Here is an 18241-nt window from a genome sequence, read left to right as displayed (position 1 = left end):
AACTAGTTAATAGGCTTGGGCAGAGCTCCCCTATCTGTCCTGGCTCCCATCTTCCCTCTCCTGGGAGTTTGTGACTCACCCCCAGGGGAGAAAAGTGTTCTGGACAGGAGTGGCAGACAGAGCCAGGATAAAAAATAGAGAACTGGGGTCTGAAAGGGTATCATGGTGAAGTAGAAAACACAGGGTTATAAGATCATCCAAATAAAAAGTCCATCAGGGCATAAGAGAAGTTTCTTTCTCCACATGGGTCCCCCACCTGCCCTTGCCAGGAATAGGAGGGGGCAGGAAGCTTCGGCTGGATATTTCCTACTGTGCCTTTTGTGTCATCAGCATCTCCCAGATGTTATCCTCAACTTCCCTCACACTCCGCTCCAGGTAGAATTTTTTCTGTTCTAGTTCTTTAATTTTTTCTTCTGTTATTTTCTGTTTCTCTAACAGTTGGCTGTGAATTACCTCCTTGGACTAAAGAATAAACATTCTTCCTACATCTTCAGACATGTTAGTCTCATCTACCAAAGTCATAATCTGTATAAGATGTGCATGCTTTTTCGTTCTGTTCAGCTGTTCAATCTGTATGTCTGCAAGCTTCACCTTCTGTTGAGTGTCAGTAACTTTGGTTTGAAGTTCTGTGAAGGTCTTCTTCAACTCCAGATCCACGGGAGCCACTATCTTGGTTCACCCACAAACAAATTCTTACTTGAGTTCTGCTATAGAATATTGTCCTCACAGAAACACTCTCAGCTCTTTAATGAAATCAATGAAAAAAATTGAATAGTGTAGCTTATTCTTATATACAATACTGTGCCTTCAGCAGTTCTATAAATTAAAAACAGCAGGTACAGGACGTGTGGAATCCTGGCACATCACCAGTTATAAGCCGAGTGTTGGTCAAGATGACGGAGGAAGAAGTGGAAGAAAGAGAGCAAGACGCGGCCTTCCATCCTTGCCTCTTGTTTCTCATTCATGATCTTTCTCAGTGTGTGAAGTGAGTGGCAGTGTTTTGCTTAGAATACTGGCCAAGCTGCTGAACTACAAGGAACCCTGAGGAAAAAGCTCAACTTCTCTCTTGCAGTAGCCTGAAAGGAGGGGTAGGGTTAGTGGCAGAAACTCTGGCTCACGGGATCATTCAGGGCCCTCGTTCTGAGTGCGCTCCGACATCCCTGAGCTTTGTCACAGCCGGGCTAGTGCCACATCTACAGTGGAGTGAGTCATGAGGCTGGAAAGAGAGGAAGGAAAGGACAGTAGGTTTCTTACCACTTTCTTACAACAGCTTTTTTTTTTTTTTTTTTAATTTTTATTTATTTATGATAGTCACAGAGAGAGAGAGAGAGAGGCAGAGACACAGGCAGAGGGAGAAGCAGGCTCCATGCACCGGGAGCCCGATGTGGGATTCGATCCCGGGTCTCCAGGATCGCGCCCTGGGCCAAAGGCAGGCGCCAAACCGCTGCGCCACCCAGGGATCCCACAACAGCTTTTTTGAGACATCATTCATGTTCCACATAATTCACCCATGTAGTGCCCATTTCAATGGATTTTGGTATAATTCATTATTCATTTCAAAATCATGATAAAACATTGCTATGGACAGAAAATGTCCTCCCAAAATTTAGATGTTGAGATCTTAATCCCAGATGCAGTAATGTTTGGAGGTGGGACTTTTGGGAGGTGACTAGATTTGGATGAGGTCATGGGTGAGGACCCCAAGTGAAATCAGTGCCCTTATAAGGGTATGAAGAGCCCAGAACTCTCTCTTGGCCTTGAAAGGACACAGTGAGAAGGTGACTATTTACAAGCCAGCAAGCAGGTTCTCATCATGCTGGCACCTTGCTCTGGGACTTGCTCTGGGACTTGCACTCCAGGACTGATAGATAATATGTTTGCTGTTTAAGCCACCTGCTGTGGTACTTTGTTACAGCAACCTGAGTTATATATATAAAACATAAAATTTGCCATTTTTACAATTTTTAAATTGGATAATTGCATTATCCAGTCCAAAGCTTTTTCATCAACAAGCAAGTTTCTTGTAACAAAGTGATATGAACATTCTCCACACCCCTTTCCTTCACTTTCCGTTGGCTGCAGCTGACTACAGAGAGATAGGAGAGTAGTCCAAGGTAAGCAGCAGATGCCCAGCTGAAGCACAGGGCACTCCAGTACTGAGAGGAAGAAGGGAGAAGGAATGCCTGGGGAAAACCGAGTCCCCACTGAAGATATTTATCTAAATCTTTGTCTTCTACTGCTTGGGCTATCATAACGAAATACTGCAGATTGGAGGTAGCTTAAAAACAACAGGAATTTTTCATAATTCTGGAGGCTGGGAGTCCAAAATCAAGGTCAGTTGGCAGATCCGTGTCTGGCATGTGCTCGATTCCTGGTTTACAAATAGCCGTTACCTCTTTGTACCCTCACATGGCAGAGAGCAGAGAAAAGAGGCTAGCTCACTTGTTTCTTCTTATAAAGTCACCAGTCCCACTTATGAGGGCCTCACTCTCAGGACCTAATTATTTTCCAAAGGCCCCTATCTCCAAATACCATCACATTGAGTATGAGGATTTCACATGAATAGGTGCAGGGGGGACCCACACGCATTCAGTCCATAACAAGTGTTCTGTCTTCTACAGAAGTCCTAGTGACATGCCTATCCATGAGCCCAATGCGGGGCTCAATCCCTGACCCCTGGGATCATGACCTGAGCGGAAGGCAGCTGCTTAACCAACTGAGCCACCCAAGCACCCTCTTTGGATCATTTGTATGGGGTTTCTGGTTAATATTTAAAATTTTGGTGACCATGGGGAGCATTGCCCAGTTTGGTCTTTCAGATAAACTTCAGAAGATAATCTTTTTAAAGATTTTATTTATTTATTTATTTATTTGTTTGTTTATTTATTTATTTATTTATTTATTTATTTATTTATTTATTCATGAGAGACACAGAGAGAGAGAGAGACTGAGAGAGACAGAGGCAGAGACACAGGCAGAAAAAAGCAGGCTCCATGCAGGGAGCTTAATGTGGGACTTGATCCCAGGATCCTGGGATCATGCCCTGAGCCAAAGGCAAGATGCTCAACCTCTGAGCAACCCAGACATACCCAGAAGATAATCTTTAGGGTTTATATTGCCCTTTCAAGGAATGTTCAGTGAGTCTTTATCATCACTCCAGCCCTTTTGGACATAATTCTTCATGTATATAAAACCACTAATTACATACATTATACAGAAATATTAAAAAGAGGAAATAGACTGTTGAGAAATTGGTATGTGATATAGTCTTAACACATTTGTTGAGTCAATGCATAGATAATGGATAGATAGATGGATGAAAACTAGTGTTGCAATGGGTACAAAATAGTTTTACTTTTCAAGTACATTTTCTTTTTAAAGCAAAATTAATTTTCAAGTTGATATTATATCAGTTGGGAAGCTTTTGATTGAAAGAAAAAGAATGCCCAACTAAAAGTGACTTTAGAATAGGATTTTTTTTCCCCTATAATAAGAAGTATGGACAGAGGCAGTTCTACTGTTGTTAATTCAACAATAAAATGAAGGAATCAGTGAACAGGCTCTTTCTGTCATTCATTTCTTTTTAAGATTCATTTATTTATTTGAGAGAGAGAGAGTGCACACACTTGTACATGATGGGGGGAGAGGGAGAGAATCTTTCAAGCAGATTCCCTGCTGAGCATGGAGCCCCAGGCAGGGCTCTATCTAACGACTCTGAGATCATGACCTGAGCCAAAGTCAAGAGTGGAGTACTTAACTGACTGACCCCCCCACCCCCACCCCGGGCGCCCCTGTTTCCCTTATTCTTCTTGCTTCCTCATCAAATTGCCCTTCATCCTTAAGATTGTGTCCACTCTAGTTGCAAAATGACTACCATACTTTCAGACATCACATCCTTACCAACTGCATGCAAAGGCAGGATAAAGGGAGTTTCCTCTTATAGAGAACTTGCCCAGAATGCTTCCCTTGCACGTTTATTCATGTCTTTCACTAGCTGGGGTCACAGGCCCACCCCCAAAACAGTGATTGGCAAAGAGATGTGAGTCCACCATGATGGCTTTAGAAAAATGATGCCTAATCTGCTAGGAGGTTGGTCCACTTTCCCTAAGCACTTGCTGCCTTTATCTGAACAAATTTAGAGTTCTCTGTGTAAAGAAGAATGAGATAGGGGGCAGGGGGATGACAGGTGGGCAGGCAACCAACTTTGCATTAGTTATAAAATTTTCCAGAATAACTTTCTCCCTCTCCTTCTCTCCCTGAAGTGGAACACTAGAAGGAAGATATTCTAATAAAGCTGGCTTTTCCACATTCTAAGAAGTAGTGAATCATACTGGAGAATGATTGCTTTTTTATTGTATAGAACAGTTGTTCCCTCCAGTTACTTCTTGAGAAAAATATTGAGAAAACAAGGAACTGGGAGACTTAAGTCTTTTCCTCTGGGAAATGGGACTGTTCTGAGAGGGGAGGGCCTTGCCACACAGCAGTAGGCAGCGCCCCAGGAGAGAGAGGGGGATGCTCAGGGACTCCAAGAGCAGGGACCTCTGATAGTGACTTTCAAATGTTCCTTTCTACACTGAAATGCCCTTATGATAGGTAGCTTCAAGCATTCGGTAAATCTTGTCAACTGCGTCTCAATGCCAACTTCATAGTAGCAATACCTTGTGTAAAAACGGGAGTGCAGGAGCCAGTTGGGAAAAGCAGTCTGAATAAACACTCTCAGGCTAGCAAGAAGCCTCCGTCCAGAATAGGCAAATCCACGGAGGCTGTAAGCAGATTAGTGATGGCTGGGGGCTGGGGGGACTGGGGACGAATGGCTAGTGACTTCTATCTAATGGGTACAGGACTTCTTTTTGGAATGATGAAAATGTTCTAGTGGTAATGATTGTACAATTCTAAAAACATACTAAAGACTATTGTGCACTTAAAGTGAACAAATTTCATGGTATGTAAATTGTATTTCAATAAAGTTGTTTGGGTTTTTTTTTTTCTTTAAGTGATCAACACAGCAGCTGGGTGCAAGAAATAATCAGCTTCCCTGAGCATATCCAGTGAATCCTCAGGAACACCTGCGAAGGTCTGTAAATCCCGAGGTTATATCTAAGGTGAAGAATGAGTTATTTTATTTGAATATTAAGAGATAGATTGACCCAAAAGGCTGGGTAGCCTGGGGATTCTGTTATAATAGCAACTGAGCCTTTCTTTGCTCTTCAACTGTTTTCTGGGTCCCTTAGTGCTCACAAACAGAAAATGATTTATACATACACACATATATTGGTTGTTCTAGAAATAAAGTTGAATCAGCAGAAAAGAATTAGGGATAGAGGCAGGCTCCCCACTGAGTGGCAAGGTCAACAAGCACTACAGCTGTTCATCACCACTTCAGCCTCATGGTGTCTGACTGGCAGTGAAACTTATGAGCACTGGAGCCAGCCTGTGTCCACATGTGAACCCAGATGTACAGGTTACCAGCTCTGAGATCAGGGCAAGTTACTCAGCATCTCCATACCTCAGTTCACCCTTTGTAGGATTGAGATAATATTAATGCAAACCTATAGGGATGTTGTGGGAATGAAATGAATTAGAACTTGTAAAACACTAGAACCTCACCTAGCAAATAGTAAGCACTACATTTTTAAATTTTTAAAAAAGATTTTATTTATTTGGGACAGAGAGAAAGAGAGAGCAAGAGCGGGATGGGGAGAAGGAGAAACAGACTCCCCACTGAGGAGAGAGCCCTACCAGGCTCAATCCCAAGACCCTGAGATCATAGCCTGAGCCGAAGACAGACGTTTAACTGACTGAGCCACCCAAGGGCCCCAGTAAGCACTACAGTAAAGGCATCAAGTAGTATTCTTTATAACAGTTTGCAATACACAAATTCTCCTAATATCAGTGAATTTGTGAACAATGAATATAGGACTCAACTGAATTGTAAACTGAAGAGAAAGGTGATAGATCTAACCTGGGTTGTTTAAGACCATCGGGGATACACACATGCTAGAGGGTAATTTGCCAGAGACCTGGGAGGCCTATCTAATCCTTACTGGAGGGCAGGACGGCACAGCTTGTGTGGTGAAAAATCAAAAACAAAACCAAAGCCAATAAACAACCTCTTTTGGTCCTTTACTCTCCCTGTTGGCTGAGAACCGTTAATTTATGTTTGTGTCATTTGGGACTCTTTGGGTTATAAGCGGCAAAAATCCCAACTTGAAATGACAAAAGCAAATAATGACAACAACAAAAGGCTTTGCTGAATGGAACTGACAATCTGAGGAATAGTGCTAACTCAAGTGAAAGCTTAATTTCAGGGCCACATGAAGTCACCAAAACTCAGTTTCTCTCTCTTTCTACCTCTGTGGTCTACTTGGACTCTGTATTGTTTCCTTTCTGTTATATCTTTTCTTTGTGGCGAGATGGCAGCAGCACGTCTGCCCCACCCCACCCCATCCTCCTAGGTTCAAGTCTAGTAAGAAAAAAACACACAACTGAAGTCTTTCCAAAAGTACCCTTGCACGTCGTCAGTTCTGACCAGCTCCCATGCCTGAACTAATTGTGCTTCCAAGTAGAGGAAACGCTTTGATTGGATTGGCTGGACCACACGCCAAGGGTAAAAGGATGGAATCAACAGTATCTGAATTACAGGAACCCAGAAGTGGAGAGGGGATGGTTCCCCAAGGGAGATCTGGGAGTTCATTTACCAGCCCTGCCTCCTGCTATCCTGCATTCTACTCTGCTCTGCTCACCAGCTTTCTTCCAGCCCTGCTATCTTCTCCCAGGAACAGGACAGGACAGATTTGGAGAGGAATATACCCGGAATTGTTATGTGTGTAAGGGGTGGTGATGGGTGTGGCCAGGGAGAAGGTACCACTTCAGCAGATGCTATAATGAAGTCCAGCCTGGCAGACAAACCATGGTATCTAGGGATGGAGGCAACAGATGAGTCAGGTCAGCAATTATCCCCAGAGATTAACATGAAAGTCATGGGTTTCATTGTAGGTAGTTGGAAACATGGTCAAATACAACCCAAAAGTAGAAGAAATTTCCGTTATGTAGAAGCGAAGCACCCCAAAATGGAGAGGGGGGGTTGATACTAATGACAATTGCCAGGACACACCAGTATGAATGTGCATGGACTCTTGCTCACAATGCACTTGGACTTGAAAGTTGCTCACGCTCACATGCAGCTGTCACCACGGCTTGGGTGCAGGAGTGCTCCGCATTCAACTTGAGGTGAGGGGGGGCCAGGAGTTAGAAGAAGGGCCAGCAGTCTGGGATATTTTTATTTTCTTTTGGAACCTTCCTTAGGAATGTCTAGCTTCCCTTCACAACTTCTGTCTTCACAGAAATTGAGCAGGCTTTTCAAAAGTCTGTAGGCAAGACTTCTGGTTCCAGCTGTAACATGTCAAGAGTTTGGAAGTTGTAACTCTAATTTTTACAAGAAAATGATCAACCGACTGAAAATAAATGTCTTTTCAAGAACCCATGGGAGAATTGCAGTTGCAAGGTGAGCTGCCAGCCCCAGATCTGGATAGACAGGTGAATCCAGGGAGTTACAGCAGACTTTACCTGAAGCAGAAGCCATTAGAACTGTAACTGGTAAAAACACTTAAATAGTAAATGTTATGAATTCCCGCAGGCTGGATATGAACTATCATGACGGTGAGAAACTCCTAGGGCCCCAGAGGGGGGCACCCACACTTCATGGGTTTGACTTCCAGGAAACCCTGGCACTCTGGCAGAGGCAGGAAAAGAGTAATCATTGTGAAATATGCCTAGACTGTTCTCATAACAAAATCCTACTCTTCAGAAGCAAAGACTCACCAGAGCCTTACCCCATCCCAGGGAAAGAATTTCTCCATTCTCCCACTGTAGGCCTCTCTGGCCTTCCTGTCTCATCTACAGGGAGAAAAAAGAAAAGAAAGACTAAGAAAAAGTTGTGAAGGTCACAACCCAGGGACATAGGTTAAATGTCCTAAAAGACTGAGATGTCATAATAAGATTGTAGAACACTTTCCCTCTGCTACCATTTACCAGCACACCAGTAATGCTCCGATATGATGAGAGTGGATTGCAGCTGAAAGCTCTGAGGTGCATCACACTCTAAGGAGGAAGCCCAAAGACAGCAAAGAAATAAAAGCAAGGACACTGGAAGAATTTGAAGCCTCTGACACCCATGGTTTCAGCAAACATCAAACAGAGCACCTTGTAGCCATATTAACATGAAATCTCACACTAGAAACTGATTTACCTCAGGTCCTGTTATCCCACACATCATCTGGCTTTCCAAAACAAACAAACAAACAAACAAACATGATAAGGCATGTTGAGCAGCAAGAACAAAACATGTCTAAGTAGACAACGCAAACATGAGAACAAGACTCAGGACACGGGCTTTGGAATGATCAGACAGGGAATTTGAAACAACTACAACTAAAGTGCTGATGAATCAGACGAAAAAAGCAGACAACATTCAAGAGCAGATGGCCAGGTGAAGCAGGGAGATGGAAACTCTTAAAAACAATAGAAAGAAAATGCTAGGAGTTCCAAATACCAAAACATTGTGATAGAAATGAAGAATGACTTTGATGGGCTCATCAACAGAGTGGATATGCCCCCCAAAACAACATATCAACAGAAACATTCCAAACTAAAGTGCAAAAAAAGGCATCAGTCAGTTGAGGACTCGTAAGTTTCACCCAGCTTTGGCTCCATGAAGCATCACTATTTATCCCACAGATGCTTAGGCCCTCTGACAGCACTTTTTTGTTTGCAGGATGGCTAGTCTTGCAGAAGTTTAGGCCGCTGCTTGAGCTCTGCTCAACCATCCGCAGCAGCACACACACACCCTCTCACCTGCACATTCTGGGGAATGACTCCCCCAGTATTTTGGATGATCTATGACTCAAATCATAAGAGAGGGCTAAACAGCATTTAGGGGATGAGGCCAGCAGCAGGGTCAGCGTTGAGAAGGTCCGTCTGACATCATGCTGTGCTCCACAGACACAAACTCCAGTCAAGAAATAGCAAGTGAGTGTGAGGCAGGGCCTCCATTCTGCAGAATTGCTAGAGGAACAGATTATCAGGGCAGGGACCAGACACCCAGTTACATGCAAGGCGAGGACATAATCTCAGAGAGAAGGAGACTCCAAGTTGTCTGAAGTAGGGCACAAGGACTGGGTCACTCAAGCAACAGTGGTGACTTCCATTTTGAGTCCCTCCCACTGAATATCCTGGAATGCCTCAGAAACTTCATTCCCACCGGACCATGGCAGAGCCCAAAATCTGTAGTCTGTAGGTGGGCCTAAGTGCTACTGGCAGTGGAAGAAGGATTTGGAAGCCAGGCAACGCTTGCCACCTGCTCATGCTCGCCTGTGGCTGAGCTCCAGGACTGACTCACATCCTGCCCTGCCTTATGACTTACTTCCTTCAGCCATGCACAGACACCAAGCTTTGTCCAAGCCAATGGGTCGACAGAACGTCTACTTCTGCTCTCCCCAGGTTTTTGCTACCTTTGCACACTCCCCTCTATCCCCTCCCTCCATAAGTGCCTGTGATGGGTGCTTTTATGTGACAACCTGGCCAGGCTGTGGTCCCCAGTTGTTTGCTCACACAGTAGGTTAGTGGTTGCTTTCAAATTGTTTTGTAGATTTGATTAATATTTACAATCCGTAGATTTTGAATAAAAGAGGTAACCCTCCATAATGTGAGTGAGCCTCATCTAATCAGTGGAAGGACTTCAGAGCAGACTGAGGTTTGCAGAAGAAGCAATTCTGCCTCAAGACTGCCACACAAGGGACGCCTGGGTGGCTCAGTGGTTGAGCGTCTGCTTTTGGCTCCGGGTATGATCCCAAGGTCCTGGGATCGAGTCCCACATCGGGCTCCCCGAGGGAGCCTGCTTCTCCCTCTGCCTATGTCTCTGCCTCTCTCTGTGTGTCTCTCATGAATAAATAAATAAAATCTTTAAAAAAAAAAAAAGACTGCAACACAAAAACCTTACCTGAGTTTCCCACCTGCCAACCTGCCCTACAGATTTGAGACTTGCCAACCCCCACAAATGTCAATTCCCTAACCTCTCTCTCTGAGACAGATGACAGATAGATGATTGATTGATAGAAAGAATAGAGATATGAACTTCTAGGTCCTGCTTATCTATATGTAAATTTATATAAATTATATAAATATAAATATATATCTTCTTGGTCCTGTTTCTCTCTAAGTGATAGTGTCTCTACACGTTTGTTGAGAGGAAAGAGTTCATTCTTTTGCAACAAAAGCAAACCCACAGTTTTGGCCAAAAGGGAATTTCTACAGCGAAAGCCAATCATGCTCTCCATTGCTCTGACAATGGTATTAACAAAAAATGATATACTTTATTCCGCTTTGCCATCTTTCATTAATTCTGCTTCACAGAGGTGCAACAGGATGTGGTCTCCTGGCCTGTTGACCTCAAAATTAATTCTTATCTTTAAAGAGGTCATAATAGCCCTAGCCAACCATTTTTAACTACAGACATATTAGGGCTCATACATCCCAAATGGCTTGTAGAGGCACCTGTGGAAATGACGAACTGCCCACGCAACCAGCACCAGTCACAAAGCACCACATTACACTTGCTCACCGGCTCATGAAGCCAAACCGATGAAGCTGAAACTTTCATTTTTTGACTTTGCTTTTTACTTTGTTTTTTGAAAAATACAGAAAAATATAGGATACTACCATCTGAGAGTCTCGGGAACATGCTGGCAAATAATAAAAGTGCCTTCTCTCAAATTACCTCTCTGGAGGGAGCTGAAAGTACGACGTCCCTCTGGGTGCCCTCTTCTATTTCATCTCAGGCTCCATATCAACTGATGCCAGCTGTGGTTGGCTTTCTTACTGCAGCGTGAGGCAGTATTTTATTTTACTTTATAAAGGTGTTCTTGACCGGAAAATGAGGATGCTTTTGTGGTCATTATTGTTGTTGTTTTAAAGTAAACTGCCATGCTAACTTAAGAAAGTCTCAATGCGGTGGCCCCTCCATAAGAGAAACCAGACATCACACACTAAAGACCAAGGCAAGCTACCCAGCCACGACAGAACACAAATGTGTCTAAAACAAATTTATAACACCGTATCTTTTAGCAGATGGACTCATACTTTTATTTTGACAAATTTAAGATAGAAAAATATCATAAAGTGAATATAGCAGTTGCAGTTTTTGAAACAGGGCTTGGGATGTGCAGCGTGACTCGAAAGAGCTAGCTCAACTGAATGGTCTCACTTCTATTTGGGCTTAAGACCGAATTATTGTTCAGCCTTTGCATTTGCTTGAAAAAATACTGGACACAGCAAAACTGGCTTTTCAAAAGGTTATGGCATTCAATAATAAATATGATGAAGCAACGAACCTAAACAACCTTTAAAACATTTTTATAATTACTAAAAGCCAACTTTAAGCTTCAGGTTTAAAGCTAAGAACTCATATATTCAAAATAGCTTTAACATTTTCTACCAATATATAATAGAATAATAGAGTACTTATTTTTTAAAAAGTGAAGAAAAATTAGAGTAAACATATTTCAGATGACTAGAAACAGTAAACATCAATTCAGTATATAGATGTGTGTATAATATATGTGTATATGCCCACATACATATATTATATGCACATATATACATATATGTGTGTGTGTGTGTGTGTGTGTATATATATATGATTTCAATAAGATACTCTTGCTCAGCTGGCCATAAGATCTGTAGTCGTAGCTATCACTGAAGATGCACCGGGGTATGTCCTCGTTGAGCTTATTAAGTGCGGTCATCCTGTCTGTACTCCCTCTCTGGAGGGGCTGGGTAGAGGAACTCTTAGTACATGCAGACATTTGGTTATGGTAACAAAGACATAAAATTCCCTTCCCTAAGCACCTTCACATTTGTTTGTCTCTGCCACGCCTCAGGGAAAATCACGCTGAATAATTCACACAGGTGCTAATTCTGTGGCTGTCAGCCCAGCTTCCTTCTTTGCTTCCCTTCCCCACTCCTCAAAGAATAAAATCGTGTGGCCCCTCATCAAAATACGTCATCTCTAACATATAAAACAAGTGTATGTACATATATACATACATGCATTTCCTTTTCAGGGACTGGGTAACTCCTCGTTATCTATCAAATAATCTTTCTTCACGTACTTGGTTCCCCTAACCAGTCTCCACACTTCGAGGTAAGCATCCTTCAGTGACCTCTTGCTCACTTCCTGGGGGCCGTCCGTGACCTGCGAACTCCTAGCCGCCCGCGGGCCTCCTCTGGGGCTGCCCCTTGCCTCCTGCCCACTCTTGGGAGTGAAGCCACCTGCTCCCTTGCCACCTTGTGACCCGCCGCCGTCTCCATCCTCCGCGGGCAGCTCCTCCATGACGAAGGGCCGCTGATCTCCACCTGGCTGCGCCTCCTCCCCGCGGGGCTGCGTCTCTAGGTCCTCGTAGTTGCTTTGCTTTCTGGTCTCCAAGAATTTGGCCACGCAGTAAATGATGGAGCCCAGGGTGTTCACCACCACGCCGGCAATGAACAGAGAGGTGGGCTCCACGTCGCTGAAGGCCACCATGCCCACCGTGATGGTGGCGATGCTCTTCACCACGCCCACGAAGCTGGTGGTCACGGCCGAGTTGATGTAGGTGCAGTGCAGCGTGGTGAAGTTCATGGCGCAGCCGATCAAGATGCAGGCCACGAAGATGCAGACCATGGCCGGGTCCCTCCAGCCCGGGAAGGCCCAGGCGCGGACAGAGTCGGTGCTGGCGAAGGAGAAGACGACCAGCAGCGGGGTGGCCGACACGGCGATGACGTACTGCGCGGTGAGCGGCCCGTGCTCCGTGTCGGCGCTGGCCTTCTGGATGAGCACCAGGTAGGCGGCGTGCACCAGGACGGCCAGCACGCCCGCCACGTACCCGATGGGGTCGCCGGTCAGGTCGCCGGCTCCTGGAGCGCCGAGAGGACCGCCGAGCCAGGGCAGGAGGGAAACAGAGAAGACACCGGGTTGGCGAGGGGGGTATTCACTGGGGCAACGCGTGGGGTTGGTGAGTTCCCAGGGTTCGCGTCCCAGCTCTGCGCGTGGGGGTAACACACACGGAGGAGCCGAGTTCGGCCAACGCCCCGCGGGAGGCAAGGTTGGAGGCGCCCGGCTCGCTCTGTCCCAGACCGAGGCCCGGGAGGTCCCCGGGGCGCTCCGCACCCGCACCCCCTCGAGGGGCCCCGGCAGGAAGAGCGATCCCCAGCCAGTGTCCGCCAACCCCGGGAGCGCCGCGCTCGCTCCGCGCGCGTGCGAAGGCTTCCCGTCGGCGCCGTCTCCCCTCCGGCCAGCCCTTCAAGCTCTGCCTCGCGTGGGGCTCCATCCGGCCCCCGCCTCGCTCCCTCGGCACCTCGCGCGGCGCGAGACCCCACACGAGCCCTTGCGGCTCGAGCTTGGCTTGCGTCGTCCCCCGCCCCGCGTGACCCGGGGAAGTCCGGGGCCCCCCTCCCTCCCTCCGACTCGGCCGGGGGACTCCAGTTCCCGGGCTCAGGCGGCTGTCCCACCCCTCCCGGAGGAAGTGCCGCGTGGAGGAGAGGGGAGGTGGGGTGGGGAGGGGAGGGGAGGGGATGGCGGAGAGGGCGCCCCCGGGGTAGGCAGGGGCGGGGGTCGGAAGCCGGGACTGGGGGGCGGGGGGAGGAGGTCGGAGCGCTGGGAAATGCACGGCGTGGCCTCAGAAGTCCCGTTCGCGAGCCGAGCAACCACCCTTCAAGCCTCTCTCTGCCTCGGTTTCCCCATCTGGAAGTGAGGGCCGTGCACTCAGTGATCCCCGCCGCGTGTGTCGGGTGGGGTAGGGTGGGCCGGGGGCGGGCGCGGGCGCGGGTCCAGCTCACCTGCCAGGGCGGCGCCGCAGGTGGTGATGAGCACGGCCGCCAGCACCCCGGGCGAGGGCGCGCCGTTCTTGAGCACCAGAACGCCGATGAGCATGGTGACCAGGGGCAGGCAGCGCTTGAAGACCACGTACATGGGCAGGCTGAGGCCGCGCAGGGACCAGAGCGTGAGGCTGGACTGCAGCGTGGAGAGCACTGCGACCCCCGCGAAGGAGCGCGCCAGGCTCAGGCCGAAGGGGGGCACGGCGATGAGCCCCAGGCGCCGCAGCAGCTCCAGGCTCAGCGCCGCCGTGGAGCTGGTCAGGCACTGCACCAGGGTCAGGAAGGAGAACTGGTAGCGGCTGATGAGGAACTTGAGGAGGATGTTGAGGGAGCCCGAGAAGACCCCGTGCGCGATAGCCACGGAGATGCCCAGCACGCGGCCCCGGCACAGCTGCCGCATCGCGCCGGCCGCGCCGCCCCGGCTGGCGGCGGAGCTCCGGGACCTGCGGAAGGAGGGCGGGGAGGAGGGCGGCGAGCGGCGGCGCGAGGGCGGCGGGGCGCCCGCCCCAGGCCGCGGCGGAGGGCAGGGGGCGCCGGCTCCCGCGGAGCGCAGCTCCCGCCAGGCGTCCTCGCGGCTCGGCCGCTCCGCGTCCGACTGCCCCGCAGCTCCCGGGAGGCAATGGCGAGGGCGGGGGACGCCGAAAAGTGGCAGGGGTGGGGGGCTGGTCTGGGAGGAGTGGCGGGAACCTAGCGACAGCGATTTGTGAGTCTGCGACGAGCGGCGACGGGCTGTGTCCCGCGCGGTTTCCCGGTCTGGGCGGACGCTCGGCCCCCGAGGCCGGCGGACCCGCAGCTCCCGGGCCCCCGCGCCGCCCCCGCGCCTCCCGCAGGGCCCGCTGCTCCCGCTCGCCTCTCCTGTGCAGCTCCGAGCCCCGGAGGGCGGGTCGAGGGATCCCCGCACAGCTCGATTTTGGGAACAGCAGCGCTCTGGGGTGGAGCAGCGTTTATTGGCCGCAACAAGTGCCAGCACCGTACCCCCGCCCCCGCCCCCTGCCCCGGGGCCAGAGCTTCAGCCGCCTTTCCGTCCGCCGTCCCTCCCGCAGCGCAGCCGCGGGACCTTGTCCAGCTGCCAGCCAGGAAAGGGGGGAAAGTCGGTGCCAGCGGGCTGCGGGGCTCCCCGAGGCTCGGGCGCCAGCACCCCCACATCGGAGAAGCCCGCGGCCCGCGCCCCCCCCCCCGCGGCGTGCTTTAGGGCGCGGAGGCTGGCCGCTCCCCGCCGCGAGCAACGCGCCCCCCAGTCCGTGCGCCTTCCAGGGCCGGACCTGGGGGGCGGGGGGGCCGTGGCCTCCGGTCCGCGGAGCCTGGGGCAGCAGGCAGGGGCGCTGGATCCAAGTGGGGCAAAGACGAGAACTGAGCGCAAGAGCAGAAGTCCCGGGAGGGAGCACCCTGCGCCGTTCGGGGACCACCAGGCGCGGGCGCCCCAGGGCGGGCGGGAGGGAGGCCGGGCCACGCCGGGAGGTGCAGGGGGCGTAAGGGCAGCGGAGGGAGGGCGCCCCGGGGGCGGGCACCGGCGCCCCGGCCGCGCGACGCTGGGGGTGGCTTTCCTGGACCCCGGAGCCGACCGCGGCCGGCGGGGCTGTCGTTGGCCCCTTTGGGGAGCAGACGACCCCTACCTCTTACCTCTCGGGGACCTGCAGGACCTGAGGGCTGTTTACTTTCCATCTGGCTAAGAGGAAAAAGGAGATTCTCATTTTCTGCGGGCATAAGGCTTTGGTGACCCTTCGCTCTGAATTTTTTCCCTGGAAAGTGACGCCCGGACGCCGAAACTCAGCCTCGGTAAAGGGGTTCGCCCAGCCGAGGTCACACTAAAAGCCGCTCGCCGTTGAGTTTTCGCGCTACTTTAAAATTACGGACGTGGCCAGGGTTCGGGAGTGAGGAAGAGAGCTTGGAGTTGGGGCGCACCACCTCTCCCTCCCGCTCACTTTTCTTACCCACCCGCCCCCATCGGGACCCCAACCTCCTAACCCTTAACCGCCGCCGCACCAACTAATACACAGGAACCATTTCTTTATTGATTCTACTGTTTTCTCCTTCATACGCCCCACCCCTCGCCCCGTGCTGAGCGCCACACTTCCAGCCCGGATATTGAAGCCACGATTATTTTTACCAGAGCAGGAAAATAATTTACATCAAGGATTGGCAGCATCGCTGCGGCCCTGATTCTGGGCCAGCTTTGCATGTGCTGGGAGCTCGCGTTGGTGGGAGAGATCTAGGTTTCAACCAGTCCTGCCCAGGGCCTAGGAGGGCCACCTCCCTGGTCCCCCCAGGTGGATACGGACTGCAGAAAATGTTTGCAAACGGCTCAGTGTGTCAACTTTCCAGGAATAACACTGGAAAGCAACGTACTGAAACCCGTGATTCTGGATCCCTGGGAAATTCTTCGTTTTTGTTGCTAACAGCTATGGTTACACACTATTGTCTGTTCCATGGGCTCTGTTTTTCAAGGGATGTTCTTTCTTTAGGAAGTGGGGTATGAAGCCACAGGTCACATTATGTGTATGTGTGTAGTATAAGCATATGAACAAAGTATATTCAGATTTTAAAAAAAAACTTTGAAGATTAACTTTTTAAAGAAATCAGCAAATAACAGATTTCTGCTTCTGGGGACCATTCCAATTAAAGGATGGTTTCTTTAAGCCATCTTAAGTGAATACAATAAAGAACTGTCTACATAGACCTAGTTTTGGAATGATTCATTTCTGCCAGCAATTATAATTGCTTCCATTTGTGATACTAACATTAGGTAAAAGATTTGGGGCTGATTCAGCTATCTTACCCTTCTCATTTAGGCAAGAAAATTTAGCTTAATACTTGAAACCTACATTGGCATGAAACAGTTCATTTTCTCCACTTTATTGCATATAATTCTTTTCCATTAGGGCTTTCATTTAAAAAAAATGTAATACCATCTCTCCCACACCAATTTACTAGATAAGCTCCTAAAGAAAAATGGGAAAAACAAGAATACGGTGTTTAGCAAGGTTAATTGAATAAGAATGTAGCTCTGAAGGTCAAAAAGCTGTTTGACCTACAGGTATCAAGCTCCATTATCTTTGGAGCTATTTAATACATATTGATGGCATTAAATAAATCCTTTAGTTCGTTCATTTGGCAAACATATAGAGCAAGTATTCGGGGCCAGGCAGCTGGTTAGCCACAGAAAATTCAAAGATGAGCCACATCTTAGGTCTTAGGGATTCACAGGTAGAGGTGAGACAATCCATGCATGAGATGCTTATGCAACAGTGGGTTCTTGTGGCATAAACAGAAGAGCAATAAAGAGGGCAATGAAGTCAGCTTTTTCCAGAGGTATCAGAGAAGACATTCTGGAGAAGGAAATATGGTTTTATTTCATTATTTTTAAGAGTAACCCATTCTCATTATATTATATAAAAGGAAAACAAACTTTGTAACAATAACTGAACATGTTACCTTCAGTATTCCCCACCCCTAACCCCACACCAACCCCACTAGGCAGAGCTGGCTGTTGATGCAAACCTTCAAGTTTTTCTTACTTATCTATTTATACATAGTTATACTTCTTTAAAAAAAATGTTGGGGCTGAAAAAAATAAAATAAAATAAAAATGTTGGAGCAGGATCCCAGGCTCCCAGGATCATGACCTGAGCTGAAGGCAGACATTTAACTGAGCCATCCAGGCACCCCTAATTTACTATTTTAAAAACATGGGCAGCCCGACTGGCTCAGTGGTTTAGCGCTGCCTTCAGCCCAGGGCCTGAACCTGGAAACCAGGGATCGAGTCCCATGTCAGGCTCCCTGCATGGAGCCTGCTTCTCCCTCTGCCTATGTCTCTGTCTCTGTCTCTCTCTCTGTCTCTCATGAATAAATAAATAAAATCTTTAAATAAAAATTAAAAAAAAAAAAACCATATTGTGGGCTGGTTAGCCTTCATGATATCTACTTCCTTGTATTCAGACCTTTGGTTAATCCCTCCTAAGTTGTACCAGGGCTGGTCTGTGTGACCAATAAGACACAGCAAAGTGATGGTGTCATTCCCTCAGATCAAGTTACAACACACTGAAGCTCCCATCTTGAATTTTCTATCAGTCAGTCTGGAGGAAGCCAGATGCCATGTCATAGGGGACACTCAGACAACCTGTGGAAGGTCCCACATGGTGGGTATCTGAGGCCTACTAACAATCATGAGTGACTTTGGAAACTGATTCATTAGCCCCAGGGGAGCTTCAGATACCTGCAGACCCTGGTGACAGTCTAACTGAATTGTCATGACAAAACCTGAGCCAGAACAATTCAGCTACGCCATCTTTGGATTCCTATATAGTTTTTTCCTTGGATTCCTATAGTTTCGTAT

The 18241-nt window shown here is 48.5% G+C and overlaps 2 protein-coding genes and 1 pseudogene across 2 annotated transcripts in view; all 3 read right to left on the bottom strand.

Moving 5' to 3' along the window:
• Positions 1-306: 306 nt before the first annotated feature.
• On the bottom strand, positions 307-11801 carry LOC140603842 (prefoldin subunit 1 pseudogene; annotated as a pseudogene).
• SLC35D3 (solute carrier family 35 member D3) lies at positions 11114-14341 on the bottom strand. Its single transcript, XM_072792946.1, has 2 exons — positions 13870-14341; positions 11114-12948 (listed from the first exon to the last, which is right to left on the bottom strand). Exons 1-2 carry the CDS (start codon positions 14306-14308, stop codon positions 12116-12118), a joined length of 1272 nt encoding a protein of 423 aa, XP_072649047.1. The 5' UTR covers positions 14309-14341; the 3' UTR covers positions 11114-12115.
• Positions 14342-16737: 2396 nt separating this feature from the next.
• The window catches only part of PEX7 (peroxisomal biogenesis factor 7), an 86142-nt gene continuing 84638 nt past the window's right edge, over positions 16738-18241 (bottom strand). Inside the window, exon 10 of the mRNA XM_072825071.1 lies at positions 16738-17234. Within this exon, the coding sequence (XP_072681172.1) occupies positions 17202-17234 (33 nt within the window). The 3' untranslated portion in view covers positions 16738-17201. The remainder of the gene's footprint in view (positions 17235-18241) is intronic.

Source organism: Canis lupus, chromosome 1 (genome assembly GCF_048164855.1).
Source record: "Canis lupus baileyi chromosome 1, mCanLup2.hap1, whole genome shotgun sequence".
Classification (NCBI taxonomy): Eukaryota; Metazoa; Chordata; class Mammalia; order Carnivora; family Canidae; genus Canis; species Canis lupus.
The sequence above is the reverse complement of the archived record's forward strand: the minus strand, read 5'-3'. Positions and strand labels throughout refer to the sequence as shown.

What these genes read in the sequence shown, in the direction of transcription:
- SLC35D3 (XM_072792946.1), bottom strand. Translation starts at nt 14,308, where the DNA reads ATGCGGCAGCTGTGCCGGGGCCGCGTGCTGGGCATCTCCGTGGCTATC. An exon ending in CTGCGGCGCCGCCCTGGCAG is followed by an intron (nt 12,949 to 13,869) that starts GTGAGCTGGACC and finishes TCGGCGCTCCAG; the next exon opens with GAGCCGGCGACCTGACCGGC.